The sequence below is a fragment of the Pseudochaenichthys georgianus genome, chromosome 8 (genome assembly GCF_902827115.2).
Source record: "Pseudochaenichthys georgianus chromosome 8, fPseGeo1.2, whole genome shotgun sequence".
NCBI lineage: Eukaryota > Metazoa > Chordata > Actinopteri > Perciformes > Channichthyidae > Pseudochaenichthys > Pseudochaenichthys georgianus.
The window spans coordinates 16,581,019-16,603,968 of record NC_047510.2 but is presented as its reverse complement, the minus strand read 5'-3'; the positions used below and the strand labels follow the sequence as shown (position 1 = coordinate 16,603,968).

Genomic DNA, 22,950 nt, shown 5'->3' with positions numbered 1-22,950 from the left:
GGCTTCAACTGAGACATCCTCATCCAGCGAGGATGATGACGATGATGAGGTGAGTGTTGTCTCTCACTGCCATCAAACACGGATACCAAAAATAATTGGAAGTTGATTGTGGTGTAAAAAAAAACACTTTACTTTTTGTTTGATGAAGAAGGAGGAGGCGGATGATGACGATGATGAGGATAACGAGGCAGAAGATAAGGAGAACAAGTCAGAGGACAGCAGCAGTGATTCGAATTCGCAGGAGTCGTCGGACTCTGATTCGGACTGAAACTTGCCGACGTCTTCGTGAGACAAACTGAGCAGCGCTGAGCTGAGCCAAGAGTCAAAGGAGCTCTGCCACTGTGCCAACCCTGCTCTCCTCCGCCCACCAGAGGGAGCCCCGCACCGCCTCATCCACCTCACACTCACCCACTCAATGTCACTGATGGTGATCTTACTCATTGAGGGACTCCGCCCCTATGTCCAGAATCAGTTTCATCCCCTCCCCCGCTGTGATTGGCATCTCACAGTACGGGCCGCTGACGTTATGCCAAAAACTAGTTCGGTGACGTCGTTGGTTTCAATCTTGACTTACAGGTTCAGGGTTAGGATAGAGTTTTAGTGTTGAGGGTAATTCTTAACCTTCCAGTGTTTTATTTTATTCTGGTAATTAGTTAAAGACAGGCGGCATGAGTTGTTAACAGGCTTCATAGAGCCGAAGAACATGGATCACTTTAGGGAGTGACGTGGGGAGGGGGGGGGGGGTGTGCTGGGTAATGAAATATTGCACTCTTCAGAATGTTTCCCTATTTTTTTCTCAGAGCCTTGTCGCTTTGTTCTCTTTTCTCAATTTATGATGTAGATTTTATCATTTGGTTGTTAAAGAGGTGGTATTTTTTCAGGAAAAATAATCAAGCCATTATGAATGTCTTTTTGTTGCTGGAAATTTTTGGGAATTTGTTACTAACTCATGTTCTCATTTAATAGATAGCAGTGCATATATAAAGTATTCACACCCTTTTGGACTTTCATGTTTTATTAATTTATGGCGTTGCACAATGTGGATGCTTTGATACTCTCGGACAGAAAAAAGGTCTTTATACTGCATCATTACCATGAAATGTACTTATTTGTTGCACTAATAGTGAGGAACCCTGTACACAACGATCTGTGATGTGTTTCAAAGTGCTGCAGACATTTCATATTTGAAGTATAACCGACATCGATTGCATCTAGTAAGACAGCAGCAAAATTGCCTGTAAAGAAAAGACAAATGTATCTAAATATACAGGAAGTTTGAAATGCCCACATCATCATTAATCCCATAAATGTGTTTGTTTTTTAATCATCCCTGTGAATGTGTATTTTCTGTACATGTTCCTTTGTCTTCACAAGTATGTTTAATTACAGACTGAGCTTCTAGGTATAGGTTTCTTACTGGTCCCAATTTTAATCACACAAGTGATCTCACTTCAACTTTTAACAATCCGTCTGCAGCAGTCAAATACCTTTTTATATTCATTAGTTTTTTTGATATAACTAAATGAAAACATCATTTGTAAAGACTTGTTCTGTTGTGTGTCAAAACAGCCTGTTTGCATTAGGCTTAAAACAGAAAGAGATTTAAAGAAGGTGAATACTTTTTAAAGGCGCTGCAGGATCCATTGCCATGTGTCATTTATTGAAGTTAACAAGACATGTCTCGTACATTTTATCCACGATTTTCAAGCAATTCTGTTTGTCTTAGTTCCTTCTGGCCTGACTGTAATGAACAGTGTGTATTGTGTGACCGAGCAGTTTGTCATTGAAGGGATAACACTGGTTTTCCACATGTACAGCCCAATCTGACTAAAGAATACAGATGGTATATGTTTGTTCTCCAAACTGTTGTTTTAAGTTTATGGTTTGAGTTAAAAATGTTTGTTCTATTGTGTTCTGATCCATCTGGAATCATTTTGTTGAGCTGAATGGTTTTCATAAATTGTATTTTCTTTTGAATTTGTAATGCTATGGACTGTAATCCGAAAGGGTTGTAGTCTAATGCTTAATCCCAAAAAAAGTGTGCACTTAATGTAAATCTGTCCCTCCTGTGTGAGTTTGTGTGCATATATACACAAAGCTGTGTATATATGAGGGTGTGAGAGTGTGTTTCTTTGCTTTAATGTGTGCTGTTTTTACTGTTTTGTTGCATATACCATGATGTGACTGCAGCGTGCATGTTTGTGCCTGTGTGGGGACGTCATACAACACCATGAATGTAGATATTGTTAAATCTTTGAATTTTTCTTTCCAAAGGTCTTTAGTCATTTTTCTGGTTGGCACTGTCGTGTCATTGACAAGATTTCCATGACTGTCATTATAGGTCCATAGACAAATGAGTACATCGCATCTATTAATAATCTGTTATTAATGAACTGATTTTGGCCATTTTCAAACTCATCCCTGTCTGAAACAAAAACCATTGTGGACTATTTAAATAATGAGGGGAGGTAGAAGACACGTGATTGCTGATATTGATAGATGGGAGTTTGTAAAAGGGATTTGGGCAAGTTGCCAGATGATTGGGGTTAAAAACTTGTAATTTTTCCTGTAAATACTGTTTTTGTATTCAGTGCTTATTGTTTTGTTAGTGCTTTCATTTGACAAACGCTCACCTGTGACTTCTGAGGCCAGTGAGTTTTTCACTCAGGGGAGAGCTTTTGGTTAAATTCACCTGTTTTAGTTGTTTATTCTCTCCCTTATGTTGGTTTATAGAGATATCTAAGACAGCAAAGCTTTACAAGTTTGTACTGCTGATCATTTGACAAAATGTGATGTTTTCTATAGCTGAGGGTGTTCTTATGTCCTTGTAGTTCAAGTATTTGGGCAAATAAAAAATGATCTTTAACAGTTGGTGTGTGTTCTGTATTAAGCATTGTTCGAAAGGATGGAGAGCCGTGGACACTAAACATACAACTTAAATAAGCTAAAACAATAAGAGTATCTGTTAAAAGAAGTAATACTGTTTGATCGAAAACAATTTCATAAATTAATAGCTTTAGTTATTTGTCAAGCATACATTACCAAAATTCACTAGTCTTGGCCTATTATTAAAATGTACAGCATTTCTCTTTTAATTTACTACATTTTAAACTGAATGACATTTGTGACCTGCTCCATCGAAATCAGTCGCATTGACCCGAAGACACATTTTGAGTTGTATACACGGTTGGAAAGAGGAGATTCCTAGCTTTCTAATGATATCAGGATTGTTTTTGTACTCCAAATATTAAGCGAAATATGTCACATTATATAATGACTGTCACAGAGTCCTCATTTTGAGAAAAAGGCCTTTAAAGTTTCCTCTTCTCTGGAATCCATCGATCTGATTGATTATTAGTGGAGCAAATGATCAAAATACTACGGAGGGAAGATATTTTCGTTTGGAGGGGAAGCTCGCGAATGTGTGTGTATACGTGTGTGCGTGTGTGTGTTTGTGTATTTTTGCGTTTGTGTGTATTGTGTTTGTTTCCCGGGGAAAACCCTCACAAGAAACACCGGCTGTTGTTGTGCCTGCTGTGGCGTTAAATGACTCCGTTCCCCGCTTGTAATTATGCCGTTACAAGCTTCAAAGTTATATTTATCATCTGAATTTGCCGAAACAAGTTTAATATTCTGAAAGCCAAGACTCTGTTTAATTTAAATCAGATGAAAACAAACTGTAAAGGATCCTGCCGTGTTATCTATGATTACTTTACTCTTACGTTCATAATGTCAGCCGGAGGGAGGGGGGCGGCGCTGCTGGAAGAGCAGAGTGCGAGTGAGAGGTGCCTGTCTTCGTCCCTTCACAAGCTTCAAAAATGTACTTATCGTGTGATTTTGGAAATAAAAGTTTCATATTCTGAAAGCCAAGACTTGGTTTGTTTAAAATCAAACAAAACACCCGAACCCTGAAAAAATAGTTTTTTACGTAAATCCACGTTTATTCTGAAATGAGCCGTTGCGACTTCCGACTGATTTCGATAGAGCGGGACACATTTTGTCTTGCACAAAACAGGAACTTACCAGGTGAAACCAGAGGTCCCTGAAGTTCTGCGGTGTCCACTGTCCACATAGTGCATATCGATGTCTCCGATGACCTCATTCGTTCAGTCACAGCTATACGTTCACAGATAACGTTCGAAAATGCTGTATGTGTGTATGTATGTATACATACATACATATACATACATATACATACTTAAAGTATGTATACATACATACTTTAAGAATAAGACAACCACACTAAGAGTTATAAAAAAGATGTCCAAAAGAAAGATTAAATAATTGTGTAAAGAAATGGTAGCAACATATTCTAAAGAGGCTGGGTCAACAACAATCTTGTAATACTATTATCTCACATAGCCCCACTGATCCTGTGTAGCAGGACTTGTAATGTACATACATTACATGTCACTTGTTAGACGCTTTTATCCAAAGCGACTCACATACTCAATACTGTGGGCAGTCCCCACAGGAGCAAATTATGCTGACTGCAGTGGGGTTTGAACCTGTGACCCCTTGATCCCAACACCAAGGCTCTATCCACTGCACCACACGCCTCCCCATCCACTAAGTATGTATTAGTGAATAAATGCATTGATTGTGTGACCATCTATGTTTCTACGTTTAATGTTGTCTGTGGATGTTTAATTGCTCTTTTTGCTGCACTTTTAGTGTACAGTTTTGCTGCTGTGTTTATTGTGTTTATTGTATTTTGTTACTCTGGCACAACAATTTCCTTCGGGATGAATAAAGTCTTATCTTATCTTATCGTAATTAACGATTATCCTAATTATAGTCATAATATTGTCATATCTTACACGTGAAAGGTGATTCCACGGGTTCTTGTTTCCAGACTACGGGGATTAGAGCATCCGTAGGCTGCACAAAAGTCAGGCATAGTCAGGTACTTCTGTAAACACAAAGCCAGCAATTTCCTATATCATAATGCATTTAAATGTAAGATATTTTTAACAAGCCAAACCACTTGGAAGAAATAATGTGTAACTTAATATGTTAATTATGTTGAAAAGAAAGAGCAGTTCTGCCTTTCCCACTGGTGTAAAGTTGCTGGGTCAACTTTGTAATACTAGGGCCCTTTCTCATTTTATCAAATCCCCCTCCTCGACTCCTCGGTCCTCCGGTAGTGACCCGGAAATGAATTTCAGCGCGCCATGTTGAAGGACATCTCATTTCTCTAAATGCACTTCGAGGACCGAGGATCGAGCGTCGAGGAGGCTCTCTGGAGGAGCTCTAACCGAGGATACACTGATGGGTCCTCCACGGTCCTCCACGGCTGCTTCGTGGATGCATTTCCGGCAACAGAGATGTTTCAAAGACTCGTGACGTACGGCCGGACTTATCTCAGCCAATGACAGCTCTGCATGCATCCCCTGGATATTATTTTATTAACTGCTTTCATCGCGACGCGATGTTTACAGTGAGAACAGCTGTGAGGTCCGTGCAGAAAGCAGAGCAGTGTGTATAATATATATCACTCAGTAGAACAGGCCTACTCTTTTTGCTTTAGTTTAGTAGATATCTACAAACAAAGAGTCGATATTTTTCTAAAACCATTTAGTGCTTCACAATAAAATACACCACGGCTGTAGCCTGTTTTAGGAGCTGTATATGCGTGTGTGTGGTGTAGGTGTGTGTGGTACAGTGTGTGCGTAGATGCAGCGGACAGACAGGTCTCAGTTGGTTTGGTGTCCTCTGCTTACTTTTAATACTTGTAAATACAACTTTTGGCCCGTAATTTATTTTCCACATTGTAGCGACCAGAGAGGGGGGGGGGATATATCCAGTCTCTGATAGTGTTACGTTATTTTGAGAGTGCTCTGCTTGATTCTGAAATTGTATATATTTATATAAATATATACATATATATGTGTGTGTGTGTCCGCATCTGTAGCCATTATTGTCTCATGACACCGCACTGTGAATGAATCAAAGTAAATATATAAGTGGTCATGAACACATCTGTCCATCAGACAGAGGGCTGCTGCCTCCTGTCATCATTAATGGACGTCTCTTTAAAATGACCACTCAGAGGAGAGGAGTTCTCATTTCTCTAACTGCCTGCTGCTTCCCCTCCTCTCTCCTCGGTTCCCCTCCTCGGCTCCTCCGCTCCCATCTCCTGTGGGCGGGACTAAGTATCGAGGAGGGGAGTCGAGGAGGGGAGTCGAGGAGGGGAGTTCGAGAAATGAGAAAGGGCCTAGGTCTCACTCACAGCCTCTTGTTATTAGCCAGCTAATAAATACAACCACATACACAAAGAAAAGCTGCAATTTCAACATGTCCAAGCATCCTGTATCATAGCCATGCTAATAAAGTTGATAATAAACCAAACCGTTTGTGAATCAGTCAAGATTTCAGCGAGTTAAGAGTATTTTGGTGCAGATCATTCACCTTACAACAGCTACCATAGCGCGTACCAGAGTAGCTGTTAACTGTAGCAAGATGGCGGCGGGTGAGCTCCGCCAGAAAATCTGGGTTGCGTTCCAATAGTTCATTTAGTTTAGGAACCTTCCTAACCAAGTGAAATGACCCGGAAGTCCCTCAGTGGCAGTGGCAGCCATGATAAGTGCCGTTCCAATTCTCCAAATGAAAGGAAAGGAGGTTTCAAACTTCCTTTATAACCTCCTTTAGCTTAGGAACCACTGGACCTCCCTAACCGAAAGGAGAGGAGAAAATGCTGCCCCACAATGCATTGCAGCCGCAGCATTTGCCGTCACTCAACAGTCGGCCGTTCACGGAAACAACCGATTATGACCGAGAAATTATATCATGAAAGTTACGGTGCTTATTAAGCATTTTAAAACGTATGTGGTAAGTTGCCAAAGTGCTTTTTTTTGAACGTTCATCAGTATTATAATCAAAAAGAGAAATATGAACGTTAGTTTTTACTGAAATTATCAAATAAAGTCAACATTTCAGTCTTTACTGAGCTGTGTGGGGTTTGTTCAACTTTTAAAAGATGTTTGAATGGTGATATACACAGTGATAGATGTTAAGGACTAACGTTTATAATAAATACATCTGTATTGATTTTAAGATCTTTAGTTCATACAATCATACGTATTGGGATCATTTGTATTAATGTGGACCGGAGGGAGAGGGTGACGAGCATAAGTTTCACTTTCCTTTTTTATTTCAATTCCAACTTTGGTCATGAAGAATATGTTTCTCTGTTGTCCACGTTCATAAAGCAAAGCAGCAGCATCAGAGCACGGTGCAGAGTCTCTAGATGAGTTTACAGTAGTCCCTCGTTCTTATTAAACATCCATGTTGTAGTCCGCTGATAGAAAACTGTGGTTTCCATAGTTTCCCCACAGCAGCAGACGCACACAATGACGTCCGCTGGCGCATCATAAACACGTCGGATAGTGAAAGTGCATTCGGATTCTCTAAAGTACCGGGCTGAAGTCGAATAGTCCATTTAGCTTAGGAACCTTCCTAAAGGAGTGAAATGACCCGGAAGTCCCTCAGTGGCAGCCATGATAAGTGCCGTTCGAATTCTCTAGAATGATGAGAATGATAGGAAAGGAGGTTTCAAACTTCCTTTATAACCTCCTTTAGCTTAGGAACCACTGGACCTCCCTAACCGACAGGAGAAGCGAAAATGCTGCCCCACAATGCCTTGCAGCCGCAGCATTTGCCGTCACTCAACAGTCGGCCGTTCACGGAAACAACCGATTATGACCGAGAAATGATATCATGAAAGTTACGGTGCTTATTAAGCATTTTAAAACATAGGTGGTAAGTTGCCAAAGTGCTTTGTTTTGAACGTTCATCAGTATTATAATCAAAAAGAGAAATATGAACGTTAGTTTTCACTGAAATTATCAAATAAAGTCAACATTTCAGTCTTTACTGAGCTGTGTGGGGTTTGTTCAACTTTTAAAAGATGTTTGAATGGTGATATACACAGTGATAGATGTTAAGGACTAATGTTTATAATAAATACATCTGTATTGATTTTAAGATCTTTAGTTCATACAATCATACGTATTGGGATCATTTGTATTAATGTGGACCGGAGGGAGAGGGTGACGAGCATAAGTTTCACTTTCCTTTTTTATTTCAATTCCAACTTTGGTCATGAAGAATATGTTTCTCTGTTGTCCACGTTCATAAAGCAAAGCAGCAGCATCAGAGCACGGAGCAGAGTCTCTAGATGAGTTCACAGCAGTCCCTCGTTCTTATTAAACATCCATGTTGTAGTCCGCTGTATAGAAAACTGTGGTTTCCATAGTTTCCCCACAGCAGCAGACGCACACAATGACGTCCGCTGGCGCATCATAAACACGTCGGATAGTGAAAGTGCATTCGGATTCTCTAAAGTACCGCAGTCTCTTCTCCTAAGTCCTTTTGAATTCTCCTATCCACTATCCCTTAACCCCGTGACGTTTCACTCAGAGGTCAAGGAATAGACGATAGGGTTAGAACTTAGGAGCTGATTTTTAAACTATCCGACTGCAGCCTTAGAATTTAGGAGCTGATTTTTAAACTATCCGACTGCAGCCTATGAGTAAACCTCCCCGACATGCGTCAAATGTGTCAGTAAGTCCGGTTGCACAATGGTTGAAACTTCAAAATAAAGTCATCTTTGAGGACTCAGCTGCGTCACAAACGAGTCTTTAAAGATAATTTTAATTCAGATATTAAATCCAAAAGTATTTTTACATGCTACTATATTGAAGTAGAATATATCTAAGTATTTCCATGACCTCTGGAAATTAAGAATGTTTCCGCTAAATAAACATTTGACAGCTCGTAATCAGAAGGCTTTTATTTTGAAGGTTAAAACCGGAAAACAGTTGTTTTTGTGTTTTGTGTTTAGTTCGTCGTTGTTGGCCTCCTCTGTGTGAAGCAGGCTTGTAGCGATAATGTATCGGACACCTGCGACATCAAACATTTTAATACAGGATCTTTAAAAGATAGAACATGGACGTACCTGAAGTGCAGGTTTCTTATTAACATAGTTGTATGTGGGTTGACTGACACAGAGATGTTGCTAGTGCTACCCTCGGAGAAACTGCCTGTTTCAGGCTAAGGTAAGAGGAAACATTTTATCGTGTGAAATTGGAAACATAACATCACATTGTATCCGAATATTGAATTCAATCAATATGCCAGAATTGTCTTTCTTTCATCAAACTAGCTTATAGAGTAGCTGGGCTAACTATCAAATGCCAACAGTGCAAAGTAAAGTAATAACAGTGCTCAGATTGCTAACAACTGTCATCCTTTCCTCCATTAATATTGCAGTTGTGTCCTACATACGTTAGCCGTTTGCAACATTATGTTGATGGGTGTTTTAAATTATAGCTATTCTTGCAGTGTTTATTATGGAAGCCTATTACCGCGAGTAAAAGAAAAGTAAAATGGAAACTTAACGTTACCTTTGTAATGGAAAATCATTTTAAGTCATTTTAATGGGAAATATTCTTCTCAATAAGAGTTTAGCGTTATTTTGAGATACCAAGTAGTTTTTTGAGGTACTGAAATCATTATTTTAAAATACAAACGCAATATTTTGAGCCACTACATTCTATCATTATTATTGTTATTTTGAAATGCCTTTGTCTGAATGTCTTTCATTTTTGTAAAGCACCTTGAATTGCCTGGTGCTGAAAGGTGCTATCTAAATAAACTTGCCTTGCCTTGCCTTGCCTTTCCTTGCCTATCATTTTTATATTGATGTCAAATGATACAGTTTAGCTTTATTAATGTACAGTATATTATTGAATATAACTAGTACATCATACTATACTACTAGTGTATATAAGTTAATGTTCTTTGTTAAATTGCTGTACTATACATATTATGTTATACAATATTACTACTATACACTTTATTGAACTGAATGTTACCTCTGGCGAGCAATTAAGACCCATCTAATTCATTAGTTTATATATTTTCTCTATTTTTTTCAATAGATTGAAGACATATCTGAAACAATTGTTAACATCTCCCTTAAAAGTAAGTATTATAAGTATCAGTTTGACAATGAACTAGACACTAGATGACAGAGTGATCGTACAAATGTTCTTTTCTGTTTGTTTATAATCCTCAGGTCAGCATCTTATTACCTTGCTGTCAAGATTTCCCATACAGATTTTGCAAATGAAAATGGAGGATATGCCCCTGTCAGGCCCAGACAACACCAGGCTGGAGGTGAGATAATATATACCTAATTCACTTTTAACTGTCACCCAAAGAACAATATTGGTCTTTCATGGGTTTATGTGTCATCCCGTTGAATTTGGTATTTTAAACTTACAGGCCTTGGTCCATGACATCTACTCTGAGCTGGTGGATGATGCCTGTTTGGGCCTGTGTTTTGAGGTGCATCGTGCTGTGAAACAGGGTTATTTTTTCTTGGATGAAACAGACCAAGAGAGCATGAAGGAGTTTGGTTGGTGTCATGTCTTTCAGTTTCTTCTGCCCCATATGCATTTTCCTCTGGTGTGTATCCTTACAGCATATGCCTTTTTCTATTACTCTTCTAGAAATTGTGGATCAGCCAGGCGTGGACATATTTGGCCAAGTGTACAATCAGTGGAAAAACAAAGAGTGCGAGTGCCCAAACTGCAAAAGATTGATAGCAGCTTCTCGCTTCGCCCCGCATTTGGAGAAATGTCTCGGCATGGGACGAAACAGCAGTCGCATTGCAAACCGCAGGTAGGTAAAGGTCATTCAGAACAGACTTTGTATTGAAAAAGGTATGTTAATAATAATAATAATAATAATATATAATATTTTTATAGCGCCTTTCAGGAAACCCAAGGTCGCTTTACAAGTCGGGTAGGGGGGGGGGAGTAGGGGAAAAAAGGCAGACAGGTTAAGGGGGTGGGGGGGGGAAGTAGCGGAAAAATAAACCTATTAAACTAACTATACAGTGGGGAAAGCCTTGGTAAAAAGGTGCGTTTGAGGGCTTTTTTGAAAATGTCCAGGGTTGGGGCACTGCGGATTTCGGGGGGGAGAGAGTTCCAGAGGGTGGGGGATGCCACACTGAAGGCTCTGTCACCAAAAGTCTGCAACCTGGTGCGGGGGGTGGAGAGGAGATCCTGTCCAGATGATCTTAGCTTCCGGGATGGAGTGTGGTAGCGGAGAAGGTCAGACAGGTATTGAGGGGCGAGGGCATGGAGGGATTTGTAAGTCAGAAGAAGGAGTTTATAGGTGATACGGTGCTTGACTGGGAGCCAGTGGAGGTGGATCAGGGTGGGGGTGATGTGCTGCCAGGGCTTGGTGTGAGTGAGCACCCTGGCAGCCGAGTTATGCACATACTGGAGCCTGTCCAGGGCTTGGTGTGAGTGAGCACCCTGGCAGCCGAGTTATGCACATACTGGAGCCTGTCCAGGGCTTTACTGGGAACCCCGAACAGGACTCCGTTGCAGTAATCCAACCGGGAGGAGATGAATGCATGAATGAGGGTCTCGGCCACGGAATCAGAGAGTGATGGTCGTAGACGGGAGATGTTCCTGAGGTGATAGAAGGCAGACTTAGTGACGGATTTGATGTGTGACTGAAATGAGAGAGTGGAGTCAAGGATGACACCCAGGTTACGGACTTCGGGAGACGGGGAGATGGAACAGCCGTCAATGTGGAGGAGGAGATCCCCAACCTTCAGGAGCAGTGCTTTGGGGGCCACAACCATGAGCTCAGTCTTCTTACTGTTGAGTTTGAGTAGATTTGCTGTCATCCAGGTTTTTATGGCATGGAGACAGTTGACCAAAGACTGTGGAGGGAGCTGGGCGGATGGTGAGGTGCTGAGATAGAGCTGAGTGTCGTCAGCGTAGCAGTGGAAATTGAGACCGAATTGACGTATGATCTGGCCAAGGGGGAGCATGTAAATGGTGAAAAGTAGGGGACCAAGCACGGAGCCTTGGGGGACACCATGGTTGACTGGGGCCAAGGGGGAGGATGAGCCGCTGATGCTAACAAACTGAGACCTGGTTGATAGATAGGACTGAAACCATGACAGAGCTGTGCCAGTGATGCCAAGGTTGTCAGATGGTTTGATTATTTTCTGTCTTTATCTTTCAACAGGCTAGCCAGCAATAATAACATGAGCAAATCAGAGAGTGATCAGGAAGACAACGATGATCTCAATGATAACGACTGGTCGTATGGGGCAGAAAAAAAAGGTGAGAATGTTTTTCCGCTCATTCATAAATTAAAAATAAAACCCCTGGTTAATTTCATATAGTAAACAAACATCTTATTTCCAAACCACAGCCAAGAAGAGAAAGTCTGATAAGGTATTTTTGTTTGTTCTCCCTTTTGAAGATGTTATTAAATATGTAAAATGAGTTTAATCTTATCCGAATTATTTTCTTTGTGCAGAGTCAAAATTCTCCAAGAAGATCCAAATCTATAAAACATAAAAATGGTGAGCCTATTTAGCTTCTTGTGTATTGGTGAAGTTTTGCTCCATGTGCCTCTCATATTGTGGTATAAATGTTTGAAATGAATCTGCACTGATCCTGGACCGTGTCCGTTCATCAGTCTGGAAACATAAGCTTTTTTCAGGACGTTCTGTACCCACAGTTTCCTCAGTCACAGGAAGTAGGATCTGAACACTGGTTGTCAGCGTAAAGAGGTTATACACGCAGTAGCTTTGTAGATGTACAACATTGGAAGGGTTTGGCAATCTTTTCAGGCCTACTACTGGATTTGTATGCAGTTAATGTTGCACAGCGGAACTGTGAAAATATCAATTCTTTAAGTGTATTGATCAAGAGTTTTTTTCAGAAGCGAGGAGCCAATCTAAATCTAAAGGGCTGTAAGATGGTTTCAAAGTATATAACTTGAAGTGGTTGGAAACCGTTTATTGACACTTGACATCTTATTTTGATCATATTTGTGACAGTTTTATAAATGTTGTCAAAGTAAAGAGAATCAACAGTTATCTTCTTTTCCAGGTGACCTTGGGAGCGGCGTCAGTACAGAGCCTTACAAGGTGACTTTCCGTGTTTCATTTCCTGTAAGACCTCAAAGTTCTTCCTTCTTGTTTTGCATCTCAGTGCTAAGTTTTAATAATGTGTTTTTGTCCGTCTTTAATTTTAGTACAACTATAATACCGGCATCAGTTATGAAACTTTAGGCCCTGATGAAGTCCGATCCCTTTTAACAACGGTGCGTAACCCAAACATATTCACTTATTTCCTGTTCTTTACTTCTCACAACAATAGTTTTTACTATCATCCTGTTTTAATCAAGCCGATCATTCAGGTTGTGTTTGTTTCTACAGCAATGTGGGGTGATCTCCGAGCACACCAAGAAGATGTGTACCAGGTAATTACTGTAGAATCTACTGGCACATAGAGGAACTGGTGGGAACACGATAAACTTATTTTATGGTGCTGATATCCGTGATTGTGCTGGGTAGCTTCAGTTCCTGTAGCGCCTGGCGTTATGTCGGATAAACCATGTTGTTGAATCCCAATTTGGAGGTTAGTGTCTTTATGTCTGCCCCCTTTGTGAAACTGTGTCTCAAAAACTAATGTTGTGGTTGCATGTTAAATCTGGAAACTTGATCATTTTCCTCTGTATGAAAATGATCATGCGTGGTGGGACTAACTCAGGGGTACACAAGTGGCAACATGCGTTTATTTTGCTGGACTAGTGATTGAATTGTTTTCTCCTCGAAACAATACAGATTTACACATACTTTTAGGTAGACCATGCAGGACCCCGTCAGTGACCTAGCTCTAACATTTCATAACATTATCCCCTGCTCCGCCCCGTCCGATTGGTCACTAGTTGTGTCCGCAGCAGCCCGTTCGTCCCCCCTGTGGCTGCATGCAGGCAGTCGGGGCGATGCATGACGCTGAGTCAGGGATTTCTAATGCCACCTTGTGTACCACCAGGTCTCCGCGGTGTCCCCAGCACTCGGACGAACAGAGGAGGGCCGTCAGGGTGTTCCTCCTGGGCCCGTCCGCGTGAGTGTCCCCCTCACACACAAGTGTGCCTAACAAATTCATGTTTGTGTGTGTTGTGTGACCCTCATGGTGCAGGTGTTTGCTGATACAGTTCACTGTTTGTATGACGAGCAGAACACTGCTGCTGGTCAGTGTTGTGAACACTTTGGGAAAGGGCCATATGTTCTGAGAGTAACAGCTCCTTCACAAAGGCAGAGTTGTGTCCATCCTCTAACAAGTGATAACAGAATTGAGCTGATGACCCTTTATCATTTCAAAAGGTCTTATTTTATCACCAGGGGATTTTTGCCGGCCCGCATGTGATTCACCAAACTCTGTGGGGGTTCCTGCATCCTTTGGGCAGGCAATTCTATGCCACCTATAGACACGACATTCAACCACAAAACCCATATGACTGCAAGCTTGTGATAATAAAAATGTTGTTAATATAGTTGAATCAATTTGAGATTATCCTATGGTTGAAATTCTCATCATGAACGCCTTGCTGTGAAGAGAATACAATTTCATTTTTACTTTAAAAAAACCAAACTAATATTCACCCTTAGAAATCTGGTTTTCTAATAACAAAAAAAACAAAAACAACGTTTTTTAAAGGCTTCATCAAAGTCTACAAAATGTATATTATATTTTACCTATTTTTGAGAAAGTTGAATTGATTTACTGTTTCACTGGCCTAAGTACAATGGTACCATATTACAATTCAGAAAACATTGGCGATTAAAAATGCCAGTAGGTGAGGAGAAAAAAGATAATCCTATGTCCGATTGATTTTGATGTTAATGTGCTGTAGATATCTTACAGCCCTTTTGAATGTTTATTAAGTACTACTACTATTATGAATATATGGAATTTATTTTATAGTTTTGTTCCCCCCAGTAACAGACAGTGTCTGTGTTTCCTGACAGGCCGTCGCTGCCTGATCCTGACGCTGTGGTGGAGAGCGAGAGTTTTGACATTCCTGACGGACAGACCCTGATGAGCCGCCTGCAATGGGAGGACTCCCCCGATATCTCACCCACTGACTCCGCCTCATCGAAAGCCAGTAAGGAATGCATTCAATGAAAGGGACAGTTCAGCCCACAATCAGAACGTACTTATTGTTTCTCTCTAATAAAGTGCTAGAGTGTTTCGGTGTGACTGGTGTTGGAGATATGTGCCCGGCTATACAGTAGATGTCTGCCTTCTCTTGAATATAATGGAACTAGGTGGCACTTGCTGCCCAAAAACACATTTGAACATGACTCGGCTGCTCAAGAGGATCTACAGACCTCGATGTGAGCAGTTACTGCAGTTGACCGTTGATTCTGATTCGACTTTGTTGTTACTGCCATGTTTTGCACCCTTGTTTCTTTAGAACAGAACAATATTGAACAATGGACATTTTCTCACAAGATATTGAAATCCAAAGTTTTAACTACAGTCACAACTGCAACTTTGAATTAGTTTGACCACTGTGGTTAGCCTTTGTAGGCTAGTACTGGTAAGGGGAAAAGTAGTTGTTTTTAATTGGGTTAAACTATGTCTTTTTAAATAATGTTCTTTATTTACGTAAAGACCACTGATGGACACATTTTTTCTGTCTCACAGGCACCAACCATTCAGATTCTAAGAGGCCCAAGAAGAAGAAAAGGACTTCTCTCGGTTTGAACAGTGGAGTTGTAGTAGGAGGTGTTGGAGTAGGACTAGGAGGAGGACTAGGAGGACTAGGAGGACTAGGAGGAGGAGTGAGTCTGACTGGAGGAGGAGGTGGTGGCAGCAGCAGCAGCTCTCAGAGTAATATCAGCTTATCGATAAAAAAAAAGAGGCCAAAACTCTCAGCCCCCTCTATCTCCAGTATCTATGATGACCTGAACTAGCATAAGCTCTCAGAGCATTCAGTCCTGCTGTTCTTACCTGCATTAACAGGCCCACTACAGGGAAGTCATGTGGTTTATTGGCAAAAAAAAGAAATACACAATATTTCCATGTTTTATCTCAAAGATTATTTGAGATTTTTACTGGAATGTTGTCTCATAGTTTTGGCTTCACAAATCTAAGATGTTTTTTATCCAAATGACACCCTCGCCACACTCTGTGTCTATACCTATCAGCTACAGTACCGTTTACAAATAAAACTGAGTGGTACAATATTATATATTTATAAAAAATATTGGATCACATTTAATATATATATATAATTTACTTATTTTATTTTCCACTGCAGGTATTTTGACATGATATATCAGGAAAACCACAGGTCTAATCTAAAATAATGATGATGATAATGAACATAGCTATGGTAACACAATTATTAAACCTATGCTTTTCCTGCTAAGACTTATCAAAATATGTGCTCTGAAAAGGCCCATTAGACGTCTCAAAATTGTCCCCCCTTTACAGGAAGTCGATTGAACATCTTTTATTAGCTGTAGTCAGTCAGGAATGGCTTTTGTTGCCCCTACTTTGTTTGCTTATTGTTGGCAATTCTGTGACCTGTCCCTCTTAACTTAACCCACAACTTAACTCAGTCTGGAGGAGACATGATGACTTTGACTGCTTTTATTCCAGCATTTGACACAGGTGTTTTCATCAGTGGCTTTTTAATTCTAGCATTGTATTGCACAGTTGTGAGTGTGTCTGTCAGCTGACTGGCATTCAGTTTCAACGCACTTTTTCGCCTAGTGTATGTGTGGTAATAGTGTGCGTGTGTGATCATTTATATTTTTATAAAACTATGCATCCTAGAATGTGAAATTTTTAAGATAGTACGTGTGCCATTTAATATATTTAACTCTTTGTTTACATCAAAAATATATTTAACTTTTTGTTTGCCTGTACAGTGGTGTGTATTTAGTTTGTGTGCTCATGCAGATTTTGATATTTCATGAGCCACACATGTACAGTGCATGTATGTATGACACGTGAGAGGGAAAAGTCATCGTGAATCAAACGTAACTTTCTTTCCTTTAAAAAAACAAAAACGTTTCTTGTATATTTTCCCTGAATTTCTGCTTAGAGATCAAATTCATTAAGCGATGCAGTTCTGTTTGTCTTTCAGGATCATGACTAATAAGTCTGTGAGCTTATATCATTTTCTGAAGTTGTAAGATAAATGACATGCTTTAGAGGTCAGATGCACTATTTTACTAATCTTGTACTTTTCACAGTTGATATTTTAAAGAAGCTTTCTTTATTTGTGTCTTATATTTAAACCCAAAGGCTTTACAGTTTCAGAAATAATTTTAGTAAGGAGTGCATAGGTGAGCAGAAGGATGTACTTTGTTAGTGTATATATATATGGACATCAATGCTGCAAAACTAAGGGACTGTACGACAATTACTACTTTTCAAACCGTAAACGACCATGAATACTTTTGCTTTTTTCACATTGTATTCACTTCTTTCTCAAGAAATCCTTTTCTGAATTTGATTAATTTTGCCTGATGTTTTTGCAAAGGCAGGAAACACTTTTTCCCGACCCACAACATTTTAATTTCATTCCTCTCTTATATGTGGAAAATAAATGTTTTGCATCGATCACAAAGATGCACCTTTTTGTGATTCCTTGTCAGGATCAACTTGCTACAACAACTCAGTTTTTAATAACAGGAAAGATGAAAGTGCTGCCAGAGTCTGATTCACTCATTGGTGGCTCAAATGAACCCCCCCCCTTCCCACTCGAGTCATTTTGGTACAGTCCCTAAAGCCAAGTACATGAATTTTTCTCAGATGTAATGAACGTGACAATCTGTCAAAGCTTGATTTATTTCCAGTATGGTTACTCCTTTGGCTTCTGTTATGGTCTGTGGAAACCTTTTGAATATTTTCCAGTAAAGTCTTGTGACGTGCACTAAAGATAAATGAACTGTTATTGAGATGCTGTGCTTGGTGTGATTTCGATTCTTAAGCCACTTTTCTTGGATGAAGCGAACAACTGATGTTGTGCTGTGGCTCTTTGTGTATCTGTGTTGAGTACGAGTGCAATTACAAAGAACGTGATGTTGTGAGTTTCCAAAACATTTCTGTGCATGTGTGGATGATCATAATGTGATCAGTTTTGTCACTTAAATGCATACTGGTGTTTGTATATGAATAAAAACAAATCAAACCCCGAGGCTTACTTCTTTAGCCTACAAACAAATACTGAGACACGTTTGGTTTGAAATGCTTTAATTTGAGACATCACTGAAGCCAGAGCAGTCCAGCATAATCAGGAGGGTTCCTCCAAATCTTTAAGTGCCAGATGCAGGTTCATCTGATTCATTCTATCATTTTATTTACAGAAAATACACAATATATTTACAATATCATCTCAAAAAGTGTCTATTTCCATGTCTAGTGATTATTTAAATTAGCCTATTTCTAAAGCAAGTTTTTCAGCAAAAAAAGATCTTACATTTTCAGCCCGTCCATATTTGCAGTTCAAATAACACAATATATTGGTAGTAAAACTGGCACACACAGCACAACAGTGAGTGGTTCCCAAGAGTATTAGAGTCTTGCATCTATTAGTATAATTATACTATTTTTCTACACAAACAGTGGCCTAAAAAACAAAGACGGACAAAATAGCATCTTGAATCTTTAGTAACAATAAAAGAGCGGACAAGATAAAGCCATGAGTGTTTACAACATGGTGTGCACCACTAAGTCATGTTTGGAGAGGAGTTCTTCACTCAATGCAGATTATTATTTACTCCACATATACTGTACAATCACTCATCTGCTGTTTCATCTTGGTACATGCACAAACAGGCTCACCTAGCCACCCACACACTATCATTCACTCACACACTGCTGGGATCCAATCAGCTGTTGGATCTGCACTGAGCCCATTTGGATTAGTCCGTCTCTCCAGGTGCCGCCCCCTGCTATAGTTATTTGTATTCTACTCACAACATTCAGCTGTAAGTGTGTGTGCTTTCTCCCGGTCTGTTCAGCGGCTGTGCATCCCAAATATCAGAAAGCTGAAGAACACAGTGACTCCCACGAGGGAGATGGTCGCGGGCGCCGTGAAGAACTGCCTGTAGTTGATGCGGAAGTACCACACCACGGCCAGTATCACCACGAACACGGGCACTACCAGGCTGCTGGTGCTTATGGCTACTCCAGCAGCCCTGAATCCCCCCGAGACCCCGGACCCAGCTCCCGCCCCAGGCTGAGCCCCTTCCTCTGGAGGGTCCTCGTGCATGGCCTGGGAGATGTGGCAGTGGATCACGCTGTTCTGTGAGATGTTTAGGGAAAACAGGGTCTTCTTGGGATCCTGCAGCAGCTGGCCTTGGTAGATCAGTTTGATTTGATGCTCTCGACCTGAGAAGTATTTGCTGGAGCAGAAATGAGACGAAAACACATCTTAATGGACAAGTACAGCATTTTTGGACATTCACTTATTAGCTTGGTTGCTGGGAAAACAATAACATTCCCTTCTGAAGCTCAATATACAAGAAGGGGAACTATATTTATTTTTAATCATGTACAAATTCCTAATAGCAAAGTTACAACTTGCACTATTTTTGCCGGCTCTGTCGTTCAATGCTGGAAAGCCTCACATAGGAAAGTTCTCCGAAGAGACAAGCCAAAACACTAGGGATGCACGATAATTATCGGTCCGATATTAGGAATTATGACGTCATCCCGATAAACCCGATACCAGTATTAATAGCCCCGATAATATACAATATATTTTTTGGGTAAGAAAAAATACTGCGGTGTGGGTGGATTGGGATGAGGGGCGCTTGTTTTTCACTCGGCTCCTCCCGTTTTGCCAGTACTGTGGTATTAGTGGTTTAGGAAGAGGGGAGTTCTTCACAAATCCAGCGCTCCCTAATACTTCGAACCTGATCAGTCACCTGAAACATCGCCATCGCTACGATGGTGTGTTAAAAGCGTACTAAGACAATAATACAATACAGTGTGTGTGTGTGTGTGTGTGTGTGTGTGTGTGTGTGTGTGTGTGTGTGTGTGTGTGTGTGTGCGCGTGTGTGCGCGCGCGCGCGTTGGAGCTATGTGCAACTCAAGGCATTATGCTCGAACCGGAGCTGCCTGGACTCTACAATCATGTTGCTGAGTGTGCTGACTTTTCATACAATGTCCCACTGTCTGGCTTCCTGCATCAAGTCAAGTGCTCGGCGCAGTTGTGGCGAAATGTCGCTCCTCTGTTTTCATTTAAACAGCTCCTTATATCCGTTAGCGCAGCTAGCTAGCACCAGATGCTAACAACAACAATGCACGTAAGGTCTCTCTCTCGCTCGCTCGAGCCACACATACACACACCCTCCCGGTCCTCCAGATGGCCAGTCGGTGCCTACCGGTGAGCGTGGAAGTGTGGTCTGCCATAAGCGGGCGGCAGGAGCGGGGCTGTCAGCAGCATCAGCTTGTAGATGGTATTTTAAACTCGATGCGCTCTGAAACTACGGGGCGGCCAAGGTAAAAAAAAATACACATGCGTTAATCGCGTTAAAAGAATTGGCGGCGTAATTTTCTTTTAGTTATCGGTCTTGAGAAGCAGGAAGTTATCGGTATCGGTTTCAAAAAACCAATATCGTGCACATCCCAACAAAACACTGTCTACATGTATACATTGAAAACAACATTTCTAAAAATACTGAGTTTTACACTGTATTCACGGACCAAAAACAGGTAGAAATGTCTGTTTTCCTTTCCTATCCCTCTGCAAGAAAGCCAAGCATTTCCTAAACTGTAATCTATCTACTATGGCAGTTTTTACTTGAAGTCTGCAGGTGGATGTTTGGGGTTGTTTTACCTTTTCAGCACTCCCACTGTATCCTGCGGTTCGACAACAGCTAACTCCTCTGTGTCGTTTAAAAACTTTAGACGGACAGAGATGGAGGTGGCCGTGGTGGTGGGGGGGGAGACGGTGCTGGACAACACTGGAATATGGTCTGTAATTTTTTTTATTTCCTCCTGCCCCTCATTATCATCCTCATCCTCATCATCGTCATCATCCTCGTCATCTGAAGTGTGCAGTCTTCCAGCCTGGGGTTGCTTGCTCTGTATGTCCAGCAGGAGATCAGCCCTCACCCCCTCAGCTCCCTCCCCCGTCCCCTCCCCCTCTCCTCTCTCGGTCCCCGACTCCCCGTCGTCCGGCTTGTTCTCCTGAGAGGCCGGGGGAGTCTGCTGCTCTGGGGTGTCTGTGCTGGGAGACCCTCCGCTGTAGCTCTCGTGGCCCCCCAGTCCGATCAGGGAGGCGTGAGCCCCCACGGTGAGGATGGTGCCCAGGATGTGGTCGCCCCGGTCGGCCACGTGAGTCGAGAGCCAAGCGAAGACGAGGGCCAGGACCAGGAGCAACACCCCGCCTGCCACCATCACCTCAGTCTCCATCCCGTCCAGCATGGTCAGTGCACACACTGCCATCTCTGTCCTCCAAACAGACACAACACACGTTTAGTTATACACCGCCAAATCAAAGTGTGCCACAATTTAGCAAGCCTTATCCAGCATGCAACATTATCACATATTATGGGAACATTCTAACAAACTAAATGTTACATTGATGGAAATATATTCTGGTTTTATGTATAATTTATAGTTTTTTACCAATATAATAATTCACACGATATTATCAAGTTATTTCAATAACAACGTTACAGATATTCTGTTTTCTCTGCATGGAAAGTTAGTTAAATTATTAAACGATTCATAAAAGTTGGCTATTTTTCTGTTGGGTTGAATCTAACATAAAATTGCCCGAAATAAAGAACATTTCATCCAAACGTCAGAACATGGCCTTTTATGATGACAGTAGAAAACTTTACTTCCGGTTTCTGTTTTTAAAAAGGATAAGCAATAGTTGATCAATAAAAAAGAAACGTTATGACCTTTCAGCAATAATAAAGCTAGATTCTGATTAACTGAACGAAGTCACATCGATTCTTTACACAAGACACCGATAAACTGGGTTTCATGTAAACACATTGTATCGCAGCATTTTGAACTCATTAATTACACAATCATGCTTTGTTTGCAAGGACATTCATAATCTTTAGCGAAGAATTACCATTTGTAAAAGTCACAAGAGTTTTTTAATGTGTGAAAGTTACATAAAGCTCCGCAGCAGCGAACCATCGGGGCTGGTCAACAGCTGTTTGAAGCCGTGAAGCTAAGTAAGTCCTAACACCCAGCTGTTTAAAGACGTGTCAACAGGGATTTCTGTATGCCACGTTAGTCAATACACTCAATATTCAGGAAACCCAAATGTGCTGTAATGAAACATGTGCTACTAACTTGTTATGCTGTAGTTTATGTGGCTAGTTAATGAGCTAAGTTAGCTTGCAAGCTAGCCTACCTTTATAGCTAAAAAAAACGACCTTCGGCTGTTTGCGACCTCGCTACTCGCTTTTGTTTTAGTCGCAACAGTTTTCAAACTGAACACAGAGCTAGGGCGAACGTCTGTGTTTTATTGGTTTTAAACAATCTTACCTGCCAGCTGTTTATGTGTATTCAAAGCATGTTTAAAGACGAGGCTCAATGCTAGCAGTTAGCAGCTGCTCCTTAAAAAACACATAACAAACAGAGAGGCGACGAGACGGCGTGACGTCATCGCGGGCAGTTGGGTGCGCTTGTTTTGGAGACGGGTCACGCCTGTTGCTCCACCTGCTCATACAATAACAACTCTAGATATCAAATAGTTGGCATTTACCTTGCTGGTGATTTGGGGACCTATAAAAAGCGGTGTAATGTAACTAAATACAATTGCTAAAGTAGTGTAGTTAGGTAAACTATTGAGAAACTTGCTTTCTTGCCAATTAATTTTAAAACATTTTATTTCTAAATCAATATAAGCATTGAGATAGGCCTACATAATTGACAATACTAATGTCTAATATGCTAATATGCTAATTTGCATTATTTGATAAATAATTTATATTTAATCAATTACAATGGGTCATACTGTACGTTATAAAATGACCACGTTTTGTTTTTAAAATGTTAATCTAGTAAACTACTGTATGTTACAAGTTCAGTTGAAATACAATGAATGTAGTGCAGCAAGTTTTTC

General features: G+C 40.8%; 3 protein-coding genes across 5 annotated transcripts in view; 2 read left to right on the top strand and 1 right to left on the bottom strand.

Annotated features, from left to right (window-relative positions):
- ubtf (upstream binding transcription factor) overlaps positions 1–2,866 on the top strand; it is a 19,165-nt gene extending 16,299 nt beyond the window's left edge. Inside the window, exons 22-23 of the mRNA XM_034088311.2 lie at positions 28–55; positions 149–2,866. Coding sequence (XP_033944202.1) covers positions 28–55; positions 149–268 — 148 coding nt within the window. The 3' untranslated portion in view covers positions 269–2,866. The remainder of the gene's footprint in view (positions 1–27; positions 56–148) is intronic.
- Positions 2,867–8,838: 5,972 nt separating this feature from the next.
- On the top strand, positions 8,839–18,043 carry atxn7l3a (ataxin 7 like 3a). Of its 2 annotated transcripts, XM_034089074.1 has the most exons (14): positions 8,839–9,059; positions 9,945–9,987; positions 10,082–10,182; positions 10,291–10,423; positions 10,518–10,689; positions 12,058–12,155; positions 12,247–12,269; positions 12,355–12,400; positions 12,933–12,970; positions 13,078–13,146; positions 13,262–13,305; positions 13,881–13,952; positions 14,858–14,994; positions 15,540–18,043. In XM_034089074.1, exons 3-14 carry the CDS (start codon positions 10,132–10,134, stop codon positions 15,806–15,808), a joined length of 1,152 nt encoding a protein of 383 aa, XP_033944965.1. In that variant the 5' UTR covers positions 8,839–9,059; positions 9,945–9,987; positions 10,082–10,131; the 3' UTR covers positions 15,809–18,043. The 2 variants fall into 2 exon arrangements, with proteins under 2 accessions (XP_033944965.1, XP_033944966.1); XM_034089075.1 differs by lacking the exon at positions 13,881–13,952.
- A 41-nt stretch (positions 18,044–18,084) lies between these two features.
- On the bottom strand, positions 18,085–22,498 carry tmub2 (transmembrane and ubiquitin-like domain containing 2). 2 transcript variants are annotated; one of them, XM_034089223.2, is made up of 3 exons: positions 22,371–22,498; positions 20,695–21,312; positions 18,085–19,255 (listed from the first exon to the last, which is right to left on the bottom strand). In XM_034089223.2, exons 2-3 carry the CDS (start codon positions 21,303–21,305, stop codon positions 18,868–18,870), a joined length of 999 nt encoding a protein of 332 aa, XP_033945114.1. In that variant the 5' UTR covers positions 21,306–21,312; positions 22,371–22,498; the 3' UTR covers positions 18,085–18,867. The 2 variants fall into 2 exon arrangements, with proteins under 2 accessions (XP_033945114.1, XP_033945112.1); XM_034089221.2 differs by having other exon boundaries at positions 20,695–21,307.
- Positions 22,499–22,950: the final 452 nt, after the last annotated feature.

Coding starts and splice junctions, on each gene's coding strand:
- atxn7l3a (XM_034089074.1), top strand. CDS start 10,132: ATGAAAATGGAGGATATGCCCCTGTCAGGCCCAGACAACACCAGGCTG. Junction 12,401..12,932: donor ATCTATAAAACATAAAAATG/GTGAGCCTATTT, acceptor CTTCTTTTCCAG/GTGACCTTGGGAGCGGCGTC. Junction 13,953..14,857: donor TTCCTCCTGGGCCCGTCCGC/GTGAGTGTCCCC, acceptor GTTTCCTGACAG/GCCGTCGCTGCCTGATCCTG.
- tmub2 (XM_034089223.2), bottom strand. CDS start 21,305: ATGGCAGTGTGTGCACTGACCATGCTGGACGGGATGGAGACTGAGGTG. Junction 19,256..20,694: donor ACAGTGGGAGTGCTGAAAAG/GTAAAACAACCC, acceptor TTTCTGCTCCAG/CAAATACTTCTCAGGTCGAG.